The sequence below is a fragment of the Cryptomeria japonica genome, chromosome 4 (assembly GCF_030272615.1).
Source record: "Cryptomeria japonica chromosome 4, Sugi_1.0, whole genome shotgun sequence".
Lineage (NCBI taxonomy): Eukaryota > Viridiplantae > Streptophyta > Pinopsida > Cupressales > Cupressaceae > Cryptomeria > Cryptomeria japonica.
In genome coordinates this window covers 499,460,813-499,482,195 of record NC_081408.1, presented here as the reverse complement: position 1 = coordinate 499,482,195, position 21,383 = coordinate 499,460,813, and the positions used below count along the sequence as shown (strand labels likewise).

Genomic DNA, 21,383 nt, shown 5'->3' with positions numbered 1-21,383 from the left:
CTTGACCTCACTGGCTCCACCTTCGGCACTCACTTCTCGGGTCAGCCAAGCATCAGTCCCCACGAAAACTCCCCGTGGCGAACTTTGTATCTCTACTAAGAACCGTATGTGTGTGGGCCGCTACCAGAGGTCCGACCTCCTGCCCCAACAACTAGAAGGATTTGGGCTTCTAAAACAAAAAGGTGCTAGTAAGGGCATCCGCTCGTGTGGCCATACATGCGGCACTTTCAGCTCTGTAAATATAGAAGGCTCCCAGCCGGTAGGGGTTACACCCTACAAATGATCAAATAAATTTGATCAAACGGGTTTATGGGGAGACATAGTGTCGGTATGAACTAATCAACACACGTTATCCATAGTTTTCACCATGAATACAGTTGTTTATAGTGGTTCGGAAGAGGTGGGTTTTCCTTGCTACCATTTGGGTCGTTCTCTTCTCACTAGTAGTCCTAATGACCACACGAGAAGACAGGCCCTCTAAAGATTAAACAAAAAGAGCCTATTGCTCAAGACACAAAAGACAATGATTCAATTTTAGTGTACCAATTGAAGTGTTTGCTAGTCTATGAAAACAAGGCACACAATAAAAATCCAAAAACCCTTGCCAAGGATCTGCAACAAATATTTATTAGTAGTTTGGATTGTTTGAAATAATCACCCCTTCCTGCAAGCACACAAGTTAGGTAAATTTTAGATCCAAAAGACTTTGTGAAATAGGGGCCTTCAATAATGCGTTTTGTTGACCAATTCAAAGATATGATTCATCATAAAAAAGGACCACCTGTAAAATTTCAAGAGATTTCCAGAAATGTAAGAAAATCCAAAAAATTTGCTAATTTGCTCCAAAAATTAATTTTTTTATGAAAAATCATAAAAAATTCATATAAAATGCAAAATCAATCCAAAAAATCTAAAATTTTTACTGGAGAGTCTTGATGGTCTTCCAAACTTACACAAAAAATTTTCTGCAACAAATCCAAGCAGTTTGTGAGATATGAGTAAAATAATGCAAAACCCTAATTTTCAAAGATCTGATTTTTGAGGAATGATTTTGCATCAAATTTAAAATCACAAAGAACAGATCCTGTGTATAATTCTAAGAGATTTCCAAAAATGTAAGAAAATCTGAAAAATTCGCTAATTTTCTTTCAAAATTAATTTTTTATGAAAAATCTTAAAAAATTCATACAAAATGCAAAATAGATCCAAAAAATCTGAAATTTTTATTGAATCTTTCTGATACTTTTCCTGACTTGCAAAAAAAAATTTATGTCAAAATTCGAATCGGTTTGTGAGATCTGATCAAAATAAGGAAAAACCCTAATTTTTAAAGATCCGATTTTTAGAGAAATATTTTGCATCAAAATTAAAATCACAAAGAACAGATCCTATGTATAATTATGAGAGATTTCCAAAAATGTAAGAAAATCCAAAAAATTCTCTCATTTTCTCTCAAAATTAATTTTTTTATGAAAAATCATAAAAAATTCATAGAAAATGAAAGTGTGCTCCAAAAATTCTGAATTTTTGCTTGAGAGCTCCTGATACTTTCTTCAACCTGCAAAAAACATTTGGTGCAAAATTTCCTAGCCATTTTTGAGATATGATCGAATCTCTCCAAGATCTTGATTTTGTGTCCAAAACCCTAGCTGCACAAGGTTATTCTCCAAATTGTTTTACAAAATAGCAATATAGGGTTAGAAAAATCTGCAAAAAACATAGATCTAAGAAAAATCCATGTCCCACCGGGTGTGCCAAAATGTGTATGGTGAAAATGGATACAATAATAACAGTATTGAAAGGCTAAATGAATTCAACCACCAAACCCTAGCCTAACAATCAACAAAGATCCACCATAACATATGAAGATTACCTAAGACAATGCAAATCAAATGAAATCACAAAGATTATACCATTACATGTCCAATAGGGTTTTGATCTCCATTCTTCCTATCTCCATTGATCTTGCTTGATATATTTGCTCTCAGATTTTAGGTGCACAAGAGCTCAACAAAGAACGAAATGTGGTTGCAAGTAGGATCGTAGTGTAGTCAAAATGATCATTAGGGTTTGATAATGAAGGAAACATCTCCTTAAATAGAAGACACAATATGAAATGGAGGGATAAGATTGAGAGGTGTAAAAAGGAGGTCGGTTAGGATTAGAGGGTAGGTAGAAGAAATAATAAAATAATGAAAGAGGTAGGTAGTGTATGAATTAAGAGATGAATGACATGTGTCATGGGTAGAAAAGGTTAATGAATTAATTAAATAAATAAAGATTTATTTAATTAATAGAAGAAGTGGGATCAATTAAATATATTTATTTAATTTAGGAAAAGGATAATTTAAATAAATAAATGTATTTATTTAAATGAGAAATAAGGCTAGAAGAGGATAAATGAATGAATTAAATAAATAAAGATTTATTTAATTAATTTAGAAGAATTAAGCTTAGATAATTAGACTGGACAATTTTAGGTGTCTATACTAACATAAGCTCTATGTAGACCAATGACATTCTAAAATATTTTTTGAAGTTGGAGAGATGGTTTACGTACAATGCAACAAAACTATAAGAAGTTGTCATTAAAAAATAAAGGTGAAAATAAGTAAAAACTTATAAGATTCTATGTTCCCTATAAGATTTTAAGAAAGGTGAGAAATATCCTATGAACTAGAGCTACCTTAGAATATTAGAATCCATGACATCTTTCATGTTTATTGCCTTAAAAAGCACTAAGATAACACATTATATCGCCAAAAGCTTTCCACCTTTGGATGATAAAGAAAAATTCATTTTGATAGTATAAGCTATTATCTATCCTCAAGTAAGTAAGTTGATGAATAAAACCATTAGCAAAAAATTGGTGAAGTGGAAGGATCTCGCAACTAAAGATGCTACATGGAAAGGAGTTGACATTTTGAAGTATCCAAATTTAAATATCTTATAGGTAAATAATCTTAGGGAGTGAGGACTATCATGTCCCTCATTTCTTAAAATTTCAAATTATCTTGTAAGATCATTTTTCATTTCTAGTAGGCTCAGGGAAAGTAACTTAGGAAAGTGTAAGTGTTTAATTTGGGAGTCTTGATAATAGGACCATGAGTGTCTTGTAATAAGCTGATAATTTTAATAATAGTATTGGCTAAGGATTGTGTGTAGGTGTTTTTTTGGAGGGAAAGAAAAATATTTCAAAATTTACATATTTTATCAAGATGAGGTTCAAGAGAAGACACGATAGTTTATCCATTGATTTCACTCTATTATATTGAACATCCTCTTACTATATTATTAGAGATTGGAATACAAAAACCCTTGATTTCAATAGATGGGTAGTAGACAAAACCCCCTAAACTAGTCACAATAGTCCCCCATGGATTGTATTTCGGATTCACCGATTTATAATTTGAGGAGCTCCTACAACACTTACTTGTCTAAGATTCATGTCTCTTTTAGTGCCTAGGAATTATAATCGTGTTACTCTATTTTTATAATAATATTATCATAATTATTCTTAAAAGCTTTGACAAACTAAATAATCAGAAAATTAAATATTATTGTAAAATGTTGTGTGATTGTTCATTTTACAAGGGGCTATTTAAAAAACCCCTAAACAAATACACAATTTATACCATTACACTGATAAAATCACAACTAATAATAAACATCTATAAAAGGTTAAAAATCACTCCTGAAGTGTTAGCTCCATGTGCATTAGTGGGGCAAAGAAAAAGAAAACATTAACACCTTGAAGAGTGGCTTTTTTCATTTTTAATCGTAGATTGAGGAGTAGCTTTTATGTGCAAGGAGATTCTCAACAAACAATTATCATTGAGGTCTACCTTTGAATGGGAAATCCATTGATGAAGGCAATCAAGCATAGGCAGACATTTATTAGAGGTTGACCTTACAGTTGAGTAGATTAAACCCACTAGATCTCTTTATGAGTAGCATAAATGCTTTACCACCTTCACCATCTTCCACGTGGCGTCTTTCTAAACCTTCACTTTTTTTGTGAGCTCATCTCACAGATTTCAAAATTCGTCCCTGAACAAATAAACACCACAAATTACGAACTCGCATTTATAAATAATTATTAGCAAGCGATTTGTTTAGTGAGCATTGCACAAGCTTTAACTCAGCCACCAGACTGGCCAATGCAGGAAGGGATTAAATTAGATGGTTGTATGACCGTATTTATTTAAAAATTGAATGGTTTTTTTGTTTTGTTTTGATGGAGGTCCAGATTTTAGTATTTTTTGCCATCCAGCAAGACTTGATTCCTGGTGGGCTCATTTTGAGTCATTCAACTTCACCAGTAGACCAAGGGCCCATTGACAAAATTGAATGGTTTTTATTCCAAAGACAATATTATATTTAAAGATTAATGTTTTTGATATTAAAAGCAACCTAAACAAGGGGGCTGACCCAGGAGTAGAACAAGGAAACAGTGGCAAGCCAACTGTTAGCAGAACATCAACAAAATTACAGTCCTCTTACTTTTCTCTATAAAAAACAGTGATCATTCTACGTAAGTTCAACATATATATAAAAGTCATAATAAACATATTAAACCTTTGCCACGCAGGGCAACAAGTGGATAAGTTCACATATAAACATAAAATAAAACTATTAGCCAATTTAAAGATTAATGTTGAATGATATATAAGTCATCTATTTCAAGAACAACTGATATTTGTGAAAATTTGGTAATTGTATTAAGAGCTATTATTTAATTGTTTGAACATAATTGATGGGGATGATGGACTGTTTCTTAATTACACTATCTACCAAGATTTAAATCTTCCAAAGATTTAATGATGAATGGATATCATATCTGTGACAATAGTAAAATGATAACTGTAATTTATTGTTGTTTACAATTGTCATGGATGTGATCCTCGTCTCATCCATTAATTATTGCACATTTACAAGAATTGAATCTTGATAGATAGTGTAATCAAGAAACATTCCACCATCCTCACCAGTTATGTTCAAAACAATTAAATTAAAATCTTAATATAATTATCAAATTTTGACAAACCTAAATAATTATAACTGATGGTTGCCACTTTACTATTGCGACAAATATGATTTTCAGACCTCGTCCATTTATTATTAGATCTTTGGAAGATTTGTTGCAATAGTAAAGTGGTAACCATCATTTATAATTGTTTAGATTTGTCAAAATTTGATAATTATATTAAAATTGTAATTTATTTATTTTAACATAATTGGTGAAAATGATGGAATGTTTCTTGATTACACTATGCACAATTTTTTATACTAATTAAATATATGATTTATTTAATAAACTATAATATTTTTATAGAAAATTGTGTGTTTTTAGAAGCATCATAATTTTATTTTAATATATCCATTTATTTTATTATAAATAAAAATAAGTTTATTTTTATTTATAAATAATTTTAAAATTGTAATTCAATTGGTTGAGCACAATTTGTGAGGTTGATGGTACGTTCCTTGATTATACCATCCACCAAGGTTCAAACCCCTAAAAGTGAATAAAATAAGAGAGGAGTCCAATATTGTGCTTCTACAATTTTGACAAAAGATGCTCCAAGACTCGTGCTTCCATATTGTTGGGTAGCTAAACATGTACAAACAGTCAACTTCCTTAATTATAACGTTTTACCATAATTCAACTATATAATTGCTCCATATTTCTTCATTGAAAAAAAATAAAATACCTCCAATATTTAATTTGTTTATGATGTTATATTTCATCTAAAATTTAATTAATTTTAAATAATATTTTTTTAACCATATCAAAAGTAATATATATATATATATATATATTTGACAAATTTCTCTTTTAAATATCTTATATATTATTAAAACAATGTAAATATAAAACTCAATTTTTTTTAAAAAGAAAGTTACTTTATGAATATATAATATCAAGACAACAAAAATTAAACTAACATATTTTATCTCTAAAAAAATTATCTAAACAAAGAGACACCAATACAAAAACAATATTTTTTTTTAGAAGTTTCAATTTTAAATATTAGCATATACACCTCCAACATTCCTTTAACATTTGATTATGATCTTATCTTTTATCCAAAAATGGTTTAATTTTAAATAGTATTTTTTAATAATAACAAATGTGGAAAATTCTTATAAATATTAGTATATATATTTAAAACAATGCAAATATAAAAAAAATATTTTTACAAATTTTTCTATTAACATTATTAAAATAATAAAAAAATAAATTAACATATTTATCTATACAAAATTCTGATATCGATTTTTTTTACATTATATATCTTATTAAAACAATAAGGTTAATCCTTTACAAAAATTTATCCCAAAAATATGTCAGAAGACACTTGTTCTATTCGTATATGACAAATTGATTAAGAATGCATATCTTATTAAATATAAGCATTTGAGAGACTACAGTACCAGCTATTTATTGGTTTGCACAGCAGAAAAGTAAAGAAATCAGAGCAAAAAAGATTAAAAAAACAAATCCAGAAGAGATGAAAATTCCAAATGAATTCTTTTAGCTGTCAAGATAAACACGTGAATGCAAAGCGGGAAAGTCAAATGATGAATGAATAACCGCCCTGAATCATTTTTTGACTGTGAATGACATAACAATAGGGCAGAGGAATGACAGAGTTCGGTAAAACGGTATAAATTGTAAGAGACTTAGTGGGAATAGTACGGTCTTGCATGCACAACATGGCACGTTACAACTTACAGGCTTACCGCGTTATTCCATTAAAACAAGCTCATTCATTATGAGCTCATTTTCTCACCCACTTCCAGCCTTCACACCATCTTTGCATTAATAACTCAGCTGTACTAGCCCGAGTTCGAGCCCCACCATTTTGGAATCGGCATTGCACATTATCCTCTGTTCTTACTTTCTACTGCATGGTGAAAAATTCGTGGGTTTATGTATATAGGCTGGTAGAATCAGACCACCAACATCATTGTCTTCAGGGGAGCAGAGATGGTTTCCAATAAGGAAAATGAGAGCACAGCAAACAAGAAAGTGCCATTTCACAGATTGTTTGCTTTTGCAGATGGGCTGGATTACATTATAATGTTTATAGGCAGCTTGGGGGCGTGTGCTCATGGAGCCTCTGTGCCTGTGTTTTTTATTTTTTTTGGGAAGCTCATTGATTCACTTGGCCTTGCCTATCTTGATCCCCCGGCTGTTTCCCACAAGGTTGCTCTGGTAAGCACTATAATTTATTGTCATATGTTCTCTGCAACTGAATTGGAGTTGTAAGCATTTTCAACGATCTGTTTTTTCGTTTTTTGTTTTGTGTGTGTGCAGTATTCGTTGGATTTCGTGTATTTGGCCACAGCTATTTTTTTCTCTTCGTGGACTGGTAAGAAACTTCAAGCTTCTCTGTTTTATGTACTTTTCTTTTACAGGATTTAAAGGAAGTTTTCAGGCTTTGTAAGGTTGCATGGTTTGGTTATAGTTACAACAGTTGACAGCTCCATTAAGAAGTTTGTATATAATCTTTTCACAAGTTTCGTTGTGAAAGCAAAGATGGGACATACAAATGTCTTTTACGAATCACTACAGAAAACTAAAAGAAAGATTCTCCATCCGTACCAGCTATCTTTATAGTAGCTTCTTGTACCATTTTTTAGCTTTTTTGTTTTCCTAAATCATGGTGTCTTCTTAATGGAGTAAATGAAACAAAACAAGTAAAAACAGCGTTTAACATACAGAACGGAAGGAACATTGAATATTCTATAAGTGGGTCTGTTCTGATAGACTCTCGCTAAATGACTTTTTAACATTATGTTGCCCAATCCCGTGTCACCTTATCTTGAGATCTGTTCTGTTTAATCCATTGCTTTAAAATTCATTTTTATCCATTTTTTACTGTATTTTTTATGGAGGATTTTATCGATTTTTTGTTATCCAATGTGCTGTAGGTTGTGAAATCTTTTTGACTGATACCTAAAAGCCGGAGACTGAAAGATCTCTATTCTGCTAAATTCACTTTATAACATTTTGTTTTTATTTATATATTTGGATTAGTTTCTATCAAATATGCATCATGCCGTTGGCTAAACATACCATTGGATCAGATATAAATAGATGATCAGTGGAAGAAATCATAGAATTTATATACAAAGAAATGATTATACTTTTGCCAAAAATTAGAATGTTAAGAAAAATTTCATGCAAGATGCCATATAAGGTAACTCTCCCTAAGTTTGTAGGGGAAATTTTCAGGCCTCCTTCAATACCAGCTTAAGCTTAAAACTTAAAATTAGATGTGGGGTTTCTGGTCTAGAAAAGAAAAAAATATTTCAATTCTTTTAACTGTAATTTTCAATTCTATGGGACTGTCCTGGAATAATGATAGGAGCCTGAATCCCTTACACAGAACCACTCCTTACTTAACACAGAGTCTATCCAAAATTGCAGTTTATTACATTTGAGGGTCATCAAAATTCAGTTACCAACCAACACAACAGTATGGTTTTGTTGTGGTTACAAGGAAAGAGAAGCATGTTTCACGATTCATTCAATAGTAGACTGTTGTCAATTGCTCTGCTTGTGTGTAACTAACATGAACAATGGTGTTGCTGTATAACAGAGGTAGCATGCTGGATGTACACAGGAGAGAGGCAGGCTACTCGAATGCGTCTGGCATACTTACGAGCCATGCTAAATCAAGATGTGAGCTTCTTTGATACTGAATCAACTGGTGGGGAGGTAGTGTCTGCAATCACAGACGATATCATTACAGTGCAAGATGCCATTTCAGAGAAGGTGAGCTCAATTTCTGATAAACACAGGCAACTTCTTTTGTAAACTCAAAGCCCCAAATATATGGTTATAAGCTTTCAATAATAAATTTCCATTGGCGGTTAAGGGATTTCATTTTGATTTGGATCAACCAAGTCCATTTTAAGTACATGCCAATTGTCCAAGCTCTGGATCAAACAAAGATACGAGAACCATCTTAGAAGTTGACATCCATTAAAAGAAGTGACTACTCTAGAACTGCCTGTTACATTCTCATATCTTTGAATCAAACAAAATTTAAATTTATTTTTATAACTGAACACCTATAGAAAAATTCTGTAAAAGAAGCAATTGTACTCGATATAGGTTCTGAAGATCATTATGGCCTTACGGCATAACAAGTCATCTCATCTCATCTTCTGTGCAGGTTGGAAACTTTCTGCATTATATTAGCCGATTCGTTGCTGGGTTTGCAGTAGGGTTCTCCACAGTGTGGCAGCTGAGTCTGGTAACTTTGGGAATAGTTCCTTTGATTGCACTTGCAGGAGGTCTGTATGCTTTTGTTGTAACTGGCCTTACGAGTAGGGGTCGAAAGGCTTATATTAAGGCAGGGGGTATTGCAGAAGAGGTGTGATTGGATTGAATTTTTAAAATTTTTCCTAGATTATTTTCTATAGTTTGAAAGCAAGTGCGGATGTGACAAAGTTTGTCCTGATAGGTATACCAAGATTATTTGCCAGGTTTTGAATGTAGACCTGAATGAACCAATTGTACTGAATGGAACAGGTAATTGGAAATGTCAGGACAGTTTATGCATTTGTTGGAGAGGAGAAAGCAGTTAAATCATACAAAAATGCTTTGAGGCAGACATATGAGATTGGTAAGAAAGGTGGGTTAGCTAAAGGTTTAGGGTTGGGATCCATGCACGGTCTACTCTTCTTATCGTGGGCATTATTGCTCTGGTTCACCAGTCGAATTGTGCACAAAAGAATCATAGATGGAGGGGAGGCCTTCACCACCATGCTTAATGTTGTCATCAGTGGCCTGTAAGCAATACATTGCCTAAATCTAGAAGACATTGTAGGATGTCTGTAGCTAAATGCTACAAGTTGCAATAAAATTTATAATTGCTTTTGCAGGTTAGCTGTCACATGCTGAAATTGTAATATTGCTATCAGGATTCAATTGTGTAGTTTTTGAGTCAAACTCATTGATCCAAGTTTCATGAGTAGTGATTCACGAGAACCTATCTCTCATGAAAATGAATGGAACACTTAGCACTCATTGCATTTAGGTGATGTTCACAGAGGTGAAGCTTTGGGCCTTCTTGTGAGGTCACTCGTCCCCGTACTGCTCCAATTCAAGCGTGTTAAATGTTCCATTCATTCTCAATAGAGATAGGTTCTTGTAAATCACTGCTCATGAAACATGAATCAATTAATTTGACCGAAAAACCAAACAGTTAATCTTGATAGCAATATCACAATTTAATTAGTAGAAAATATCCTACTTAGAAACTTGAGTTGTCATTACAAGCTGTATGTATTCTATTAATGCTAACTTTTTGGTATTCTAAAACATCCTTGTTGGAACTCCCTACCAATGCAGTTCGCTTGGGCAGGCTGCGCCTAATTTAACCCATTTTGGACGGGCCCGGGCTTCTGCTTATTCAATTTTCCATATGATAGAGCGCGGATCTCGTACGAAGTCGAGCACTGTGAGTGGGAAAACACCGCAGAAGGTTGAAGGAAACATAGAATTACAAAATGTGCGCTTCAGCTATCCGTCTCGTCCAGATGTCATTGTCTTTGAGAATCTTAACTTTCATATTCCAGCAGGGAAGGTGGTGGCCATTGTTGGCGGGAGTGGCTCTGGAAAAAGTACTGTCATCTCACTCATTGAGCGCTTTTATGATCCTCTTTCAGGTATAATTACAAATATAGCTCGGAGAGTTTCTTAAGAGGACGAGAAGCACCTTTTGTGATCCGCTTTTGGGCATAAATTTTATAATATATTTACAAATGCATATTGCATAAGTGAAGAGCACAGATCAAATTATGTGTAAATGTAAATCCATGCCAAAACACTAAAGCATTGCTATCAGGATTCAATAGTGTAGTTTTCGAGTCAAATTCATTGATTCATGAATCATGAGTAGTGGTTCACAAGAATCCATCTTTCATAAGAATGAATGTTACACTTAGCACTTATTGCATCTAGGTGATGTTCATAGAGGTAAAGCATTGGGCCTTCCCAGGAGATCACTTATCCCAGTACTATTTCAACTCAAGTGTGCTTAATCATGGAGCCCCCAAGGTTAAGCAATTTAGAGCTAATTGTACCATTCATTCTCATGAGGGATGGGTTCTTGTGAACTATTACTCATGATTTATGAGTCATCGAGTTTGACTCAAAAACTACACAATCGAACACTGATAGCAATGTGGAAAATATTTCCTACTAATGACACAATCTGTTAATTTAGTTTAGTTTCTCTCAAGTGGAAGAACTCCTCTCCGTTTTTAACAGTACTTGTGGTCTATCAGGCCAACTGATGCTGGATGGGCATGACATTAGAAGCTTGGACCTCAAGTGGTTGAGACAGCAGATTGGTCTGGTCAGTCAAGAGCCTGTGTTATTTGCAACAACCATACGAGAGAATATACTGTATGGCAAGGATGATGCAACTATGGATGAAATTGAGCAGGCTGCAAAGCTATCAGATGCTTATCTCTTTATTAATAATCTTCCGGATCACTATGGCACACAGGTAATAAATAACTCAGGCCTAAATAAAATCCATGCTATAAAATTTGGTATTTCTTTGTCTGATATCATTCTTTCTCTGCAGGTTGGAGAGAGAGGGGTTCAGTTATCAGGTGGGCAGAAGCAACGGATAGCCATATCTAGAGCCATTCTGAAAAATCCTTCAATACTCCTCCTCGATGAAGCAACCAGTGCATTAGATGCAGAGTCGGAGAAGAGTGTGCAGGAAGCCCTTGACCGTGTCATGGTTGGCAGGACAACCGTGGTGGTTGCTCATCGCCTGTCCACTATAAGAAAGGCAGATATCATTGCTGTAGTTCAAAATGGTAAAATTGTTGAAAGTGGTAACCATCAAACACTAATATCCAAAGAGGGAGGAGCCTATTCAGCTTTGGTCAAATTGCAGGAATCCCGACAGAACCTAGATGGCCCATCTCTCCTTAACAATAAGAGGTGAGATTTTAGAATGCAAGAGTTAAAATATATAGAATCAAAATTGGATATTTTTATTTATTCTGATGTGAGATTTTGGCATCTATGGCGGTGAGTATAGAAACATTTCTGGAAGCTTAGCTTGCTATTTACCATTCAAATCTTTGTGTCTTATAATTGATTGCTCCTGCCTTAATGTGTGAAATTACATGTTTATTATTTTCAAAAGCAAGTAAGAAATTTTTTTGGTTTGTACTTCTCCATCGCCTTGTTGCAACAACTAGGTGACAAGAGCTTTAGTCTGAATCAAGAATTTACTCTGGATGTGCTGACATTGTGGGTGGTCGGATTTGAATGCAGTCTGAGGAACTCCAGTGGATCTATCTCACGAAGAACATTTAGTTTTGGAGCAAGTGTTTGCTCAGACAAAGACTCCTTAACAGCTGTTTCCAAACGTTTTGGGTTGGATAAGAACGAGGAGGTCAAGGCCGAAAGAATTTCCCTCTCGAGATTGTTCAAACTGGCACTTCCTGACTGGATTTGTGGTGTTTTTGGCACAATGGGAGCCCTATTTGCAGGAGCACAAATGCCCTTGTTTGCCTTGGGAGTCACTCAGGGATTGGTGGCCATGTATGATACTGATTACAGTGCCACAAAAGCTGAAATACGTAAAGTTTGCTTGTTGTTTTGTAGTGCCGCATTGCTCACACTGATTGCACATGTTGTGGAACATACCAATTTTGGAATGATAGGGGAACGCCTTACCCTCAGAGTGAGGGAGATGATGTTTACGGGTAAGAATCAGATTTAAGCTAGTTACTTGTCTGTTGATGTGTTTTAAAACAACTCTTGGTCTTAATAATTTGAATTTCTTTTTGGGTTGATTTTCATAGCCCATTGTAAAAATATGGTAGATGCTAGTAGAAATAAATAGAATATTTTATGTAAGCTCTATGGAGACCCAACAAATCTGTCAAACTGGTTAGAAAAAGTTGCAGTAAAACTAAACTTCAGGGCTCTACCTACAAGTCGTGTATCCTATGATCTATCAGTACCCAATACAAATTTGTAAGGTTGACAAGATAAAACCATTATGTTTTATAATTATTGCTTTTGGATTTGATTGTGTATCAATTTTTACATTCACGTTTTGAATCACCCTCTGTGATCCACCATAAGGTTGAACAAATGTCATCAGAATAAGAATACAATCAAATCCAGAAACAATAAAACATAGTTTCATGGATTGTGGAAAACTGGCGTATTCAAGATAAAACCATTGAAATCTTTATGTTAGCTATTTTAGTTTTCACGCATTGAGTAGTTTGGAATGACTTCTGCATATGCACGACAGTGTAGAATCACATATTTTGGTGACTCCTTAGAGGCTTTACTCGAGTGTTCATATTTAATGCGTTTCAACTGCAAGGTAGTGGAATGTAGCCAAAGTTTTGACATTCATTTTTAATTATGTTTTTAGCCACAATAATGCCGTTCATTCTCAATTGTGATACTTATGAATGGAGATTTAGAGATGGTGATGTTATCTCTATGTAATCATTGGATTAATCTTACATTTTAATAATAACTCTTTTGTTCATCAAACTCTTGGTTGAGCAGCTATTTTACCTTCTTTTAAATTAAGTCCCCTGTCTGAAATGGTTATCCACACAGATCTATCTTTTGAGTTCTGTTTTAATCTTACTATAGGATTCAAACCATAGAATTTGAACCAAGATGTTGTGCAGTACCCTCCATGTTAGAGTTCTTTAAAATCACAATAAGTGCTAGAACAGGAGCTGATTGGAATGCAAGCTAAGCTGATTATTTAAATTGTTGGTCTCATTTCATGGTTAAGCCTAGACAGCTAATAGCTATTGAAACATTTCTTCTGAGCAATGTGTCTAAGTCTCTGTGTGGATGGCAGCAATTTTGCAGAATGAAGTGGGCTGGTTCGATGATGACAACAATAATAGTGGTCTGGTTTCATCTCGTTTAGCATCTGATGCAACGATGGTGAGGACACTGGTAGCAGATCGCTGCACAATTTTGATTCAAAACACATCTCTCATTGCCACTGCATTAATAATTGCATTCATTGAGGAATGGCGGATCACCCTGGTCGTATTGGCTACATACCCTTTGCTTGTCATTGCACAGATGAGTGAGGTATGTAAATCCATACTTCTCTCAGAAGAATAAGATTGTTTTCCTGTTGAGTTCATGAAGATCCTGGGATGAAGAACAAAAAATTACAATAAAATTTACTTTAATGTGCTTAGCTGCTATTTACTTCAAGGATGTCCCGACTAGTGATGTGCATTCTATCAAAATACTAACTTAGTCGGTATCCTAAAACATCCTCAACATGGTTCCCTTCTTTTTTAGTTGGCAAACTCGTTTGTTTTGTATGTACTGAATCATGGTGTGTAATATTTGGCTTTCAGAGGTTCTTTATGGAAGGCTATTGTGGAAATCTGAGCAAGGCCTATCTGAGGGCCAACATGGTAGCCACAGAAGCAGTTAGCAGCATACGAACAGTTGCAGCCTTCTGTGCTGAAGAAAAAGTAGTTGATCTTTTCAGCCGAGAACTAGATGAACCTCGCAAGAGATCCTTCAGGCGAGGACATATTGCAGGAATATGCTATGGACTTGCACAGTTCTGCATGTTCAGCTCTTATGGCCTCGCCCTCTGGTATGCATCTACTCTGATCAGAGACTACAAGGCCACTTTTGGTTCTGTCATGAAAACCTTCATGGTCCTCATAGTCACAGCCCTTGGCATGGCAGAGTCCCTTGCCATGGCCCCAGACATAATCAAAGGAACTGAAGCGGTGGGCTCCGTGTTTGAGATAGTCGACAGGAGAACACAGATACCCCCGGATGATCCAACAGGTGAAGAATTGACACATGCAGAGGGTATGATTGAGCTAAAACATGTTGATTTCAGTTATCCAGCCAGGCCGGATGTGTCGATCTTTAAAGACTTCAATCTCAAGGTCCGTTCTGGTAAAACTGTGGCACTGGTGGGGTCGAGTGGGTCAGGCAAGAGCTCAATTCTTTCCCTGATACTTCGTTTCTATGACCCAACTGCAGGGAAGGTCATGGTCGACAGCAAAGACATAAGAAAATTCAAAGTGAGGTCTCTGCGTAAGCATATTGGGTTAGTACAGCAAGAGCCCGCACTCTTTGCCACCACAATATCTGAAAACATAATGTATGGCAGAGATGGGGCTACTGAAACAGAGGTTATCGAGGCTGCTAAACTTGCCAATGCTCATGATTTCATCAGCAGCTTGCCTGATGGCTACAAAACTGAGGTGGGTGAGAGGGGGGTTCAGCTATCAGGGGGTCAGAAGCAGAGAGTGGCCATTGCCAGAGCAGTGCTTAAGGACCCTGCTATTTTGCTCTTAGATGAGGCTACCAGTGCACTGGATGCAGAATCTGAAAGAATTGTACAGTCTGCATTAAATCGACTAATGAAAAACAGGACCACTGTTATGATAGCACATCGACTATCAACTGTTCAGAATGCAGACATAATTTCTGTTTTGCAGGAGGGAAAAATAGTGGAGCAAGGGACTCATGAGAGCCTTGTGCAGAAGGAAGGTGCATACTTGAAGCTCATTAGTCTTCAACAACATCAATGACAAGGGTTGTACTAGTACTAGTGGTCTTCAACATCACTCTTTCTTCCTTACATTGCCATTTAACTTCCCAGATATAGTTTTCTGAAAGATCATTGAGACTACCAACCAATACTTAAATGCTTTCCCATAACGTTGCATTGAATTGTTATAAGTTCTACTGAATAACAACTTCATTGTATACAGTCCAGCTGAGAAGAGACATTGCTTATTGAGTATAGAAATTTGTTGGCATTAAATGATGCAAACACATTAGATATTCTGTCATCTCATGCCAGAGCAATCGTTTCTTTATGCATTAAATGATGCAAACACATTAGATATTCTGTCAGTTCATGCCAGAGCAATTGTTTCTTTATGTTTTGTACTTAGATTTTATAATATCAGAAGATACATAGAAGTAAGATATGTATGCTTAGTTTGTAGTACAGTTAGATGCCTTCTGTAAGAAATATGGAATAGTCCTTACTGTATAAACAATCTGTAGACCAATATAATAAAAAGCCATCTTGCACAAAATCTTTCTTTCATATCACTATGCACTGCTGTCTGTTTTATACTTCATTTTGGACTCTTCTCTTTCAATTGAATATGTTCATTTAAAGTTTGAGGCAAACTCAAGATAACAAATAAACACTTAGGGTTTCTTTCACCGATTAAACTGAAAAAGACGTGTCAATGTCTTACACCAACCAATCAATGGCCTACACCAACCAATCAACGTCGAAGAAATGGTGAAACAATCTTAACCTTGCCTATACGTCAAAAATCTTTAAGGCACCCAACATCTTTTGTACCAGCACTGTCACAGCTTCATTATTCATTGCATTGAAATTTCTCTGCATGAAAAATAAAAGCATGGTGTGGGGCATGCAGGGGTTCCTTAAATATTGTAACTCACTTAGCCTTTGTGGGCCTACAGGTAAGGTAATTTTTTGGGTTTTTGAAAAAAAAAAACTTTTAACATTATTTTGTTTTCAAGATATATGATTTTGAGATTTTTTTTTTCAAAAATTGTAAGGAATAGATGCATAATTTTGACACATTATTTTGTTCAAGAGTTTTGAAGGTTTAATAAAATATAGAGTACAACTGGAGGATGCACTTTTCATCTAATTGAAAAATTGAAAATATGGCTGTATAATTTCACCTTCGTGAGAGTTACAACATCTAAAAGCTATTTGTGCTGGGAACCACTCTTGTAATAAGTTTACTTATTGTGAAGTTAACTATTTTGGGTGTAAGGTCCATTTCAACAAAGCTATAGATTGAAGCTTATTTTTAATGGTCACTAAGATTATTATTCAAACACCATCCCATCATCTAAGATTATTGTTGAAACATCATCCCATCATCTTCATCAATTATGAAGAAGAAAGAAATTATTGGAATTGACAGCATATAAAGGGATTTTGTTTTATACATAATGCTCTCTTTCACTTTTTATTCAAAAGTGAGACATCTCAATAAATTAAACAGAAGAAAATGTTAAAAAAAAAGAGACATCTTACCAAATAGTATTTATTATTATTATTATTTTTGATCGGTAAAAGGGGTCGAGGCCAAATAATTTTATTAATTTAAAAAATAGTTAGATTTACATTTACACTTCCATTCATTGTGGGCACCGGTAGGAAAGAATGGAGGGAAGAAAACTTTCGGTCTAGCCCAGATCCCTCAAGGATCAGAAAAAATTAAGAATGAGTTACAAAATGGAGATACAAGATCACAAAGGGATATTGTCCAAAATAATGAAGATTGTATGTAGAAATCCTCTAAGTAAAGTTGAGCAGGAGATTGCCCATCTCTTGGGGTGATCTTGCTACTTGTGGGCGACAATTCTTGCTATTCCTGAATCACAGGATTAAGCATGTTCTGCTCCCTATGCTACACAAAATCTTGAAAAAATCTCACTAGAATGTTAGGAAAAGCAAAACCGAACAGGTCAGCTTATACAATATATCATACCTGCCTGGATGGTACCCTGTTAGGATACACAACTCAAAATATTAGTCTCAAAAAATCTCCAGAAACATAATGCGAGGACTGATGACCCATCGAAGATCATAAACTCAATAAACATTAACGAGGCAAATTCCATAAACAATCCTGCAAAGAGATCGCGCGGAGCTACCATCTTAAAGAATTAGATTCGAGAGCCTTCCAGGCCCTAATTGAGTGTCATGGGAAGCTTGAAGTGAGATAAAATTTTATCAGGTCGTCCCTCAATCTAATAATATAATGTTGGAGATTTCTGGGAAGAAAGAGGAATACTAACATATGCATCTGAGTTTGATTTAACTTAAAACTGAGAGAACATGCAGGAAAAGAGGAAACTATATATGAATATGGTTATATAAATGAGTGTCTAAATATACTCTTAATATATATATTGCGACCATGGAGGGCCAAGAGAGCCTGAAGGTAGCTGGGGCAGATCATACACAGAGAAGAGGATGAAGCAAAGCACAAACACAACTTAACAAAATTACGGAGCTAAGTTAAAGCATCCTATAGACATTATAGCCTGAAAACTTCTTAAGAGCCAAACAAGAGACATAACATCAAGAAAATCATAACTACTCATAAAGATCCCCGAATGCAGAGACCAAGCCGCTAACCTTCAGAGGGATCTTTAGTCCTTCTAGCATAGATAGCGCAATGGGCTATCATTCATAATAGATTTTGAATTAAACAGAGATCCTACCATGCCCAAAAAAGCGAAGATGATAAAAGAGCCATCTAAGCTATAGCCTAGACCGAAAACGCTGGAAATAATAGAGAAGAAACATCATTGAAACAAAAATATGAAAGATCGGTATTTTAAAATATATAAGCATATATACATATATCTATATAAAATATGGATATATGGCTTTATGTCTATATATGTTCAAAGTATAACAATCTTAAGAAGCAGCGGCAAGGCTATACCACCTGAAGATCACCAAGAAAGTATTAGCAGAGCATAAACATATTTATGAGACATATCTATTAGAGTTTTATAAACTAAGTGAAATTGTCCATATGAAAAGTTCTGTTATTGCTAACAACAAAAAAGAATTTATTTGATAACCCAACAAAAACCTTGAAACATGCCATTCGGAGGAGCTTCAACCTGTCTTGCCTGGCCTGTGGGAAGGTTGGGAGCTAGAGCTTTCTGGCTTTGATGCTGTAGAGCCGACAGGGGGGCGTGGGATAGGCACATTATCAGGGATGACCCTAATATTCTTCGCCTCCAAATAGTTAGACAACCATTTCTCACGAGGAGGTTTATTAACATGAAGAATCCAAGAGAGGAAAAGGAGATTTCGGCTTCTAACTGGACAAAGAGTTTCAAAGGCTGCAGGGTCGCCAATTTCCAGAATGGGAAAACGTGGAACTGGGTTATTCATTCTGATAAGGGTATCATAGTCTCGAGGTTTGGGAGCTGTGAGTTCCTCATCAATGTTAATCACCACCCTCTCTAATTCACCGAGGATATCTTTAATGAAGACTCTCTTGCATAGTTTAACCACTATATCCCTATCTTTCTCAAAGTGCATTGTGAGGGCTAGAAACATAGCTGCAATGTCTGAATTTGCTCTGGTTCGGTCTTCATTCATAATGAATTCCTTCCCTAAAAATTTCATAACCGCTCTAGAGATCAGAGGGTTCTGTTGGACGAGAATGCCTTTCATTCTCTCATCCTTGATCTCGCCTATGAAAGCCATCTAGCGTTTCAACCCTAGAAGCCCGAGAGTGGTATCCATCGGAGCTTAACTGAGAAATGACAAAGAGGACCAGCTTGGCTTTCTAAATATAACTCGCCCTCTAAATGCATCATAATGAGTTGATACGATGCAAGAGTGCAATCTTCAAGAATCAAGGTCATTATTGCCCCACCTAAATCCATCAGGAAAAGAGTACCTCAACTGTCACATCAAAGAGGCAACATCACCTCGACTATGCTAAGAGCCGTCAAGATGAATTGATTGAGAAGTGAGCTGACGTGAGATGTCCGACCATTACGTCTCAAATGTCTGCTGCAGCTCGCCAAATATAGGGGACCGAAAAGGTAAAATAGAGATGAGGATAGCTGGGTAAGTTTTAGTCCTAAAAGAAGGCAATATCTACATAAATAATAATATCTATATATCCATGATCACATATATCCAGGAGCGAGATATGCCAGCACGTTTATATACCTATGCTCATTAATGTATGATATTGCCTCCTTTTAGTCTTAAAGCTTATCCTAGCGGAGCAACAAGACTAAAAAACGCTGAATTTAGGACTGATCAGAAAAAAGGAGGAAATACTTAAACATCTGAATCTGAGATGGATAAATCTGAGTAAGAGGATAAAAATGGCTATATATATATAATTATAAATAAAAGAAGGAGAAAAACTATATATATATATATATATATATATATATATATATATATATATATATATATATATATATATATATATATATATATATATATATATATATATATCTATGTAGGTATATATATGTATACATAAATAAATAAAACTAAATATCTAGTAATAAATCTAAAACCTATGAATATATCTATGGGGAGGAAGAGTAAAAATACCAAGAAAAAATATGTAAATTTATATATATTTAGAAGTAAGACTCTAAGAAATTATGAAAATGAGTCAAAGCATATATACCTTCAGATAAATGAAGAGATGGATAAAATAAGGATTTAAGGATAAAAGATCAGTAAACTTCCAAGAGACTAATAAGAATATATATATATATGTGAATCAAGAATCTAACTTAATATAGGTGATAAGATATATGTGTGTGTGTGTGTGTGTGTAAAATGCCTATATATCTGTAAAAGAGAATATTAATACATGCGTCGGGGATGAGAGTGCTTATCTATCCCAGATAATTCATGAAAGGGTCTTGGGCTGCAAGAATGAGAGATTATACCTGCATATATATATATGTCCAGGTGTGAGGCTGAATATGAGGATGGATGTCTGAATAAAGGTGTGGGTCTGATAATGAAAGTTCCCAGATAAGTATATACAAAAATATAAGACGAGGGGCCTCTCCTTGAGCTAAAGGATGGAGGACTAAATGGGTATAAATGAGGTATAAAAATATATGATTAAGATTTGTATTTTAATGATTATATCAGACCATGGATTGAGCCTAACTACCTAAGTTAAAGTCTGGGAGAACATATATATGGGCATATTAAAACTGAATGTTTGTTTGAGTATATATACGTATATACAAGGGGTAGGGAGAGGTCTAAATAAGGGGGTTAAAACAGAGTCTGGGCAAGAGAAACATAAGGGGATGAGAGGAGAAACATACTAATGAACATTTAGGACATGAGAACAAAAGAGGGGGTTGCCTTAAGGTGGCACAGATAGGAGTTTGATGCCATCGACTCCCATGTTGGCCAACTCATCCGCTCTTTTATTGCCTTCCCTATAAATATGATTGACTATGAACCTGTCAAAATCTCTGCATAGGTCAAGAGCTTTTGTCAGGAAAGTGTTTAGTCTCCAATTAGGCATACTACCTTTCCTCAGAGCATTGATGATTATAGCCGAATCTCTTTCAATATCCAAGTTCTTAACTCCTAGTTTCCTACATAAATGTAGACCCTCCATTAGGGCCATAAGTTCCGCCCAATTGTTGGTATTGATGCCAACCAGAGAGGCAAGGGTTGCTAGTTCTTTGCCTTCCCAATTATGAACAACACATCCTATCCCTGCTTGCCCTGGATTGCCACAGGATGCCCTATCAAAGTTTAGCT

The 21,383-nt window shown here is 35.0% G+C and overlaps 1 protein-coding gene across 1 annotated transcript; it reads left to right on the top strand.

The window, feature by feature from the left end:
• Positions 1–6,628: 6,628 nt before the first annotated feature.
• LOC131060361 (ABC transporter B family member 2) lies at positions 6,629–16,139 on the top strand. The gene is made up of 11 exons (XM_057993541.2): positions 6,629–7,222; positions 7,325–7,379; positions 8,613–8,788; positions 9,192–9,392; positions 9,551–9,810; positions 10,373–10,689; positions 11,311–11,534; positions 11,616–11,983; positions 12,323–12,756; positions 13,890–14,131; positions 14,410–16,139. Exons 1-11 carry the CDS (start codon positions 6,995–6,997, stop codon positions 15,610–15,612), a joined length of 3,708 nt encoding a protein of 1,235 aa, XP_057849524.2. The 5' UTR covers positions 6,629–6,994; the 3' UTR covers positions 15,613–16,139.
• The last annotated feature ends 5,244 nt before the right edge of the window (positions 16,140–21,383 follow it).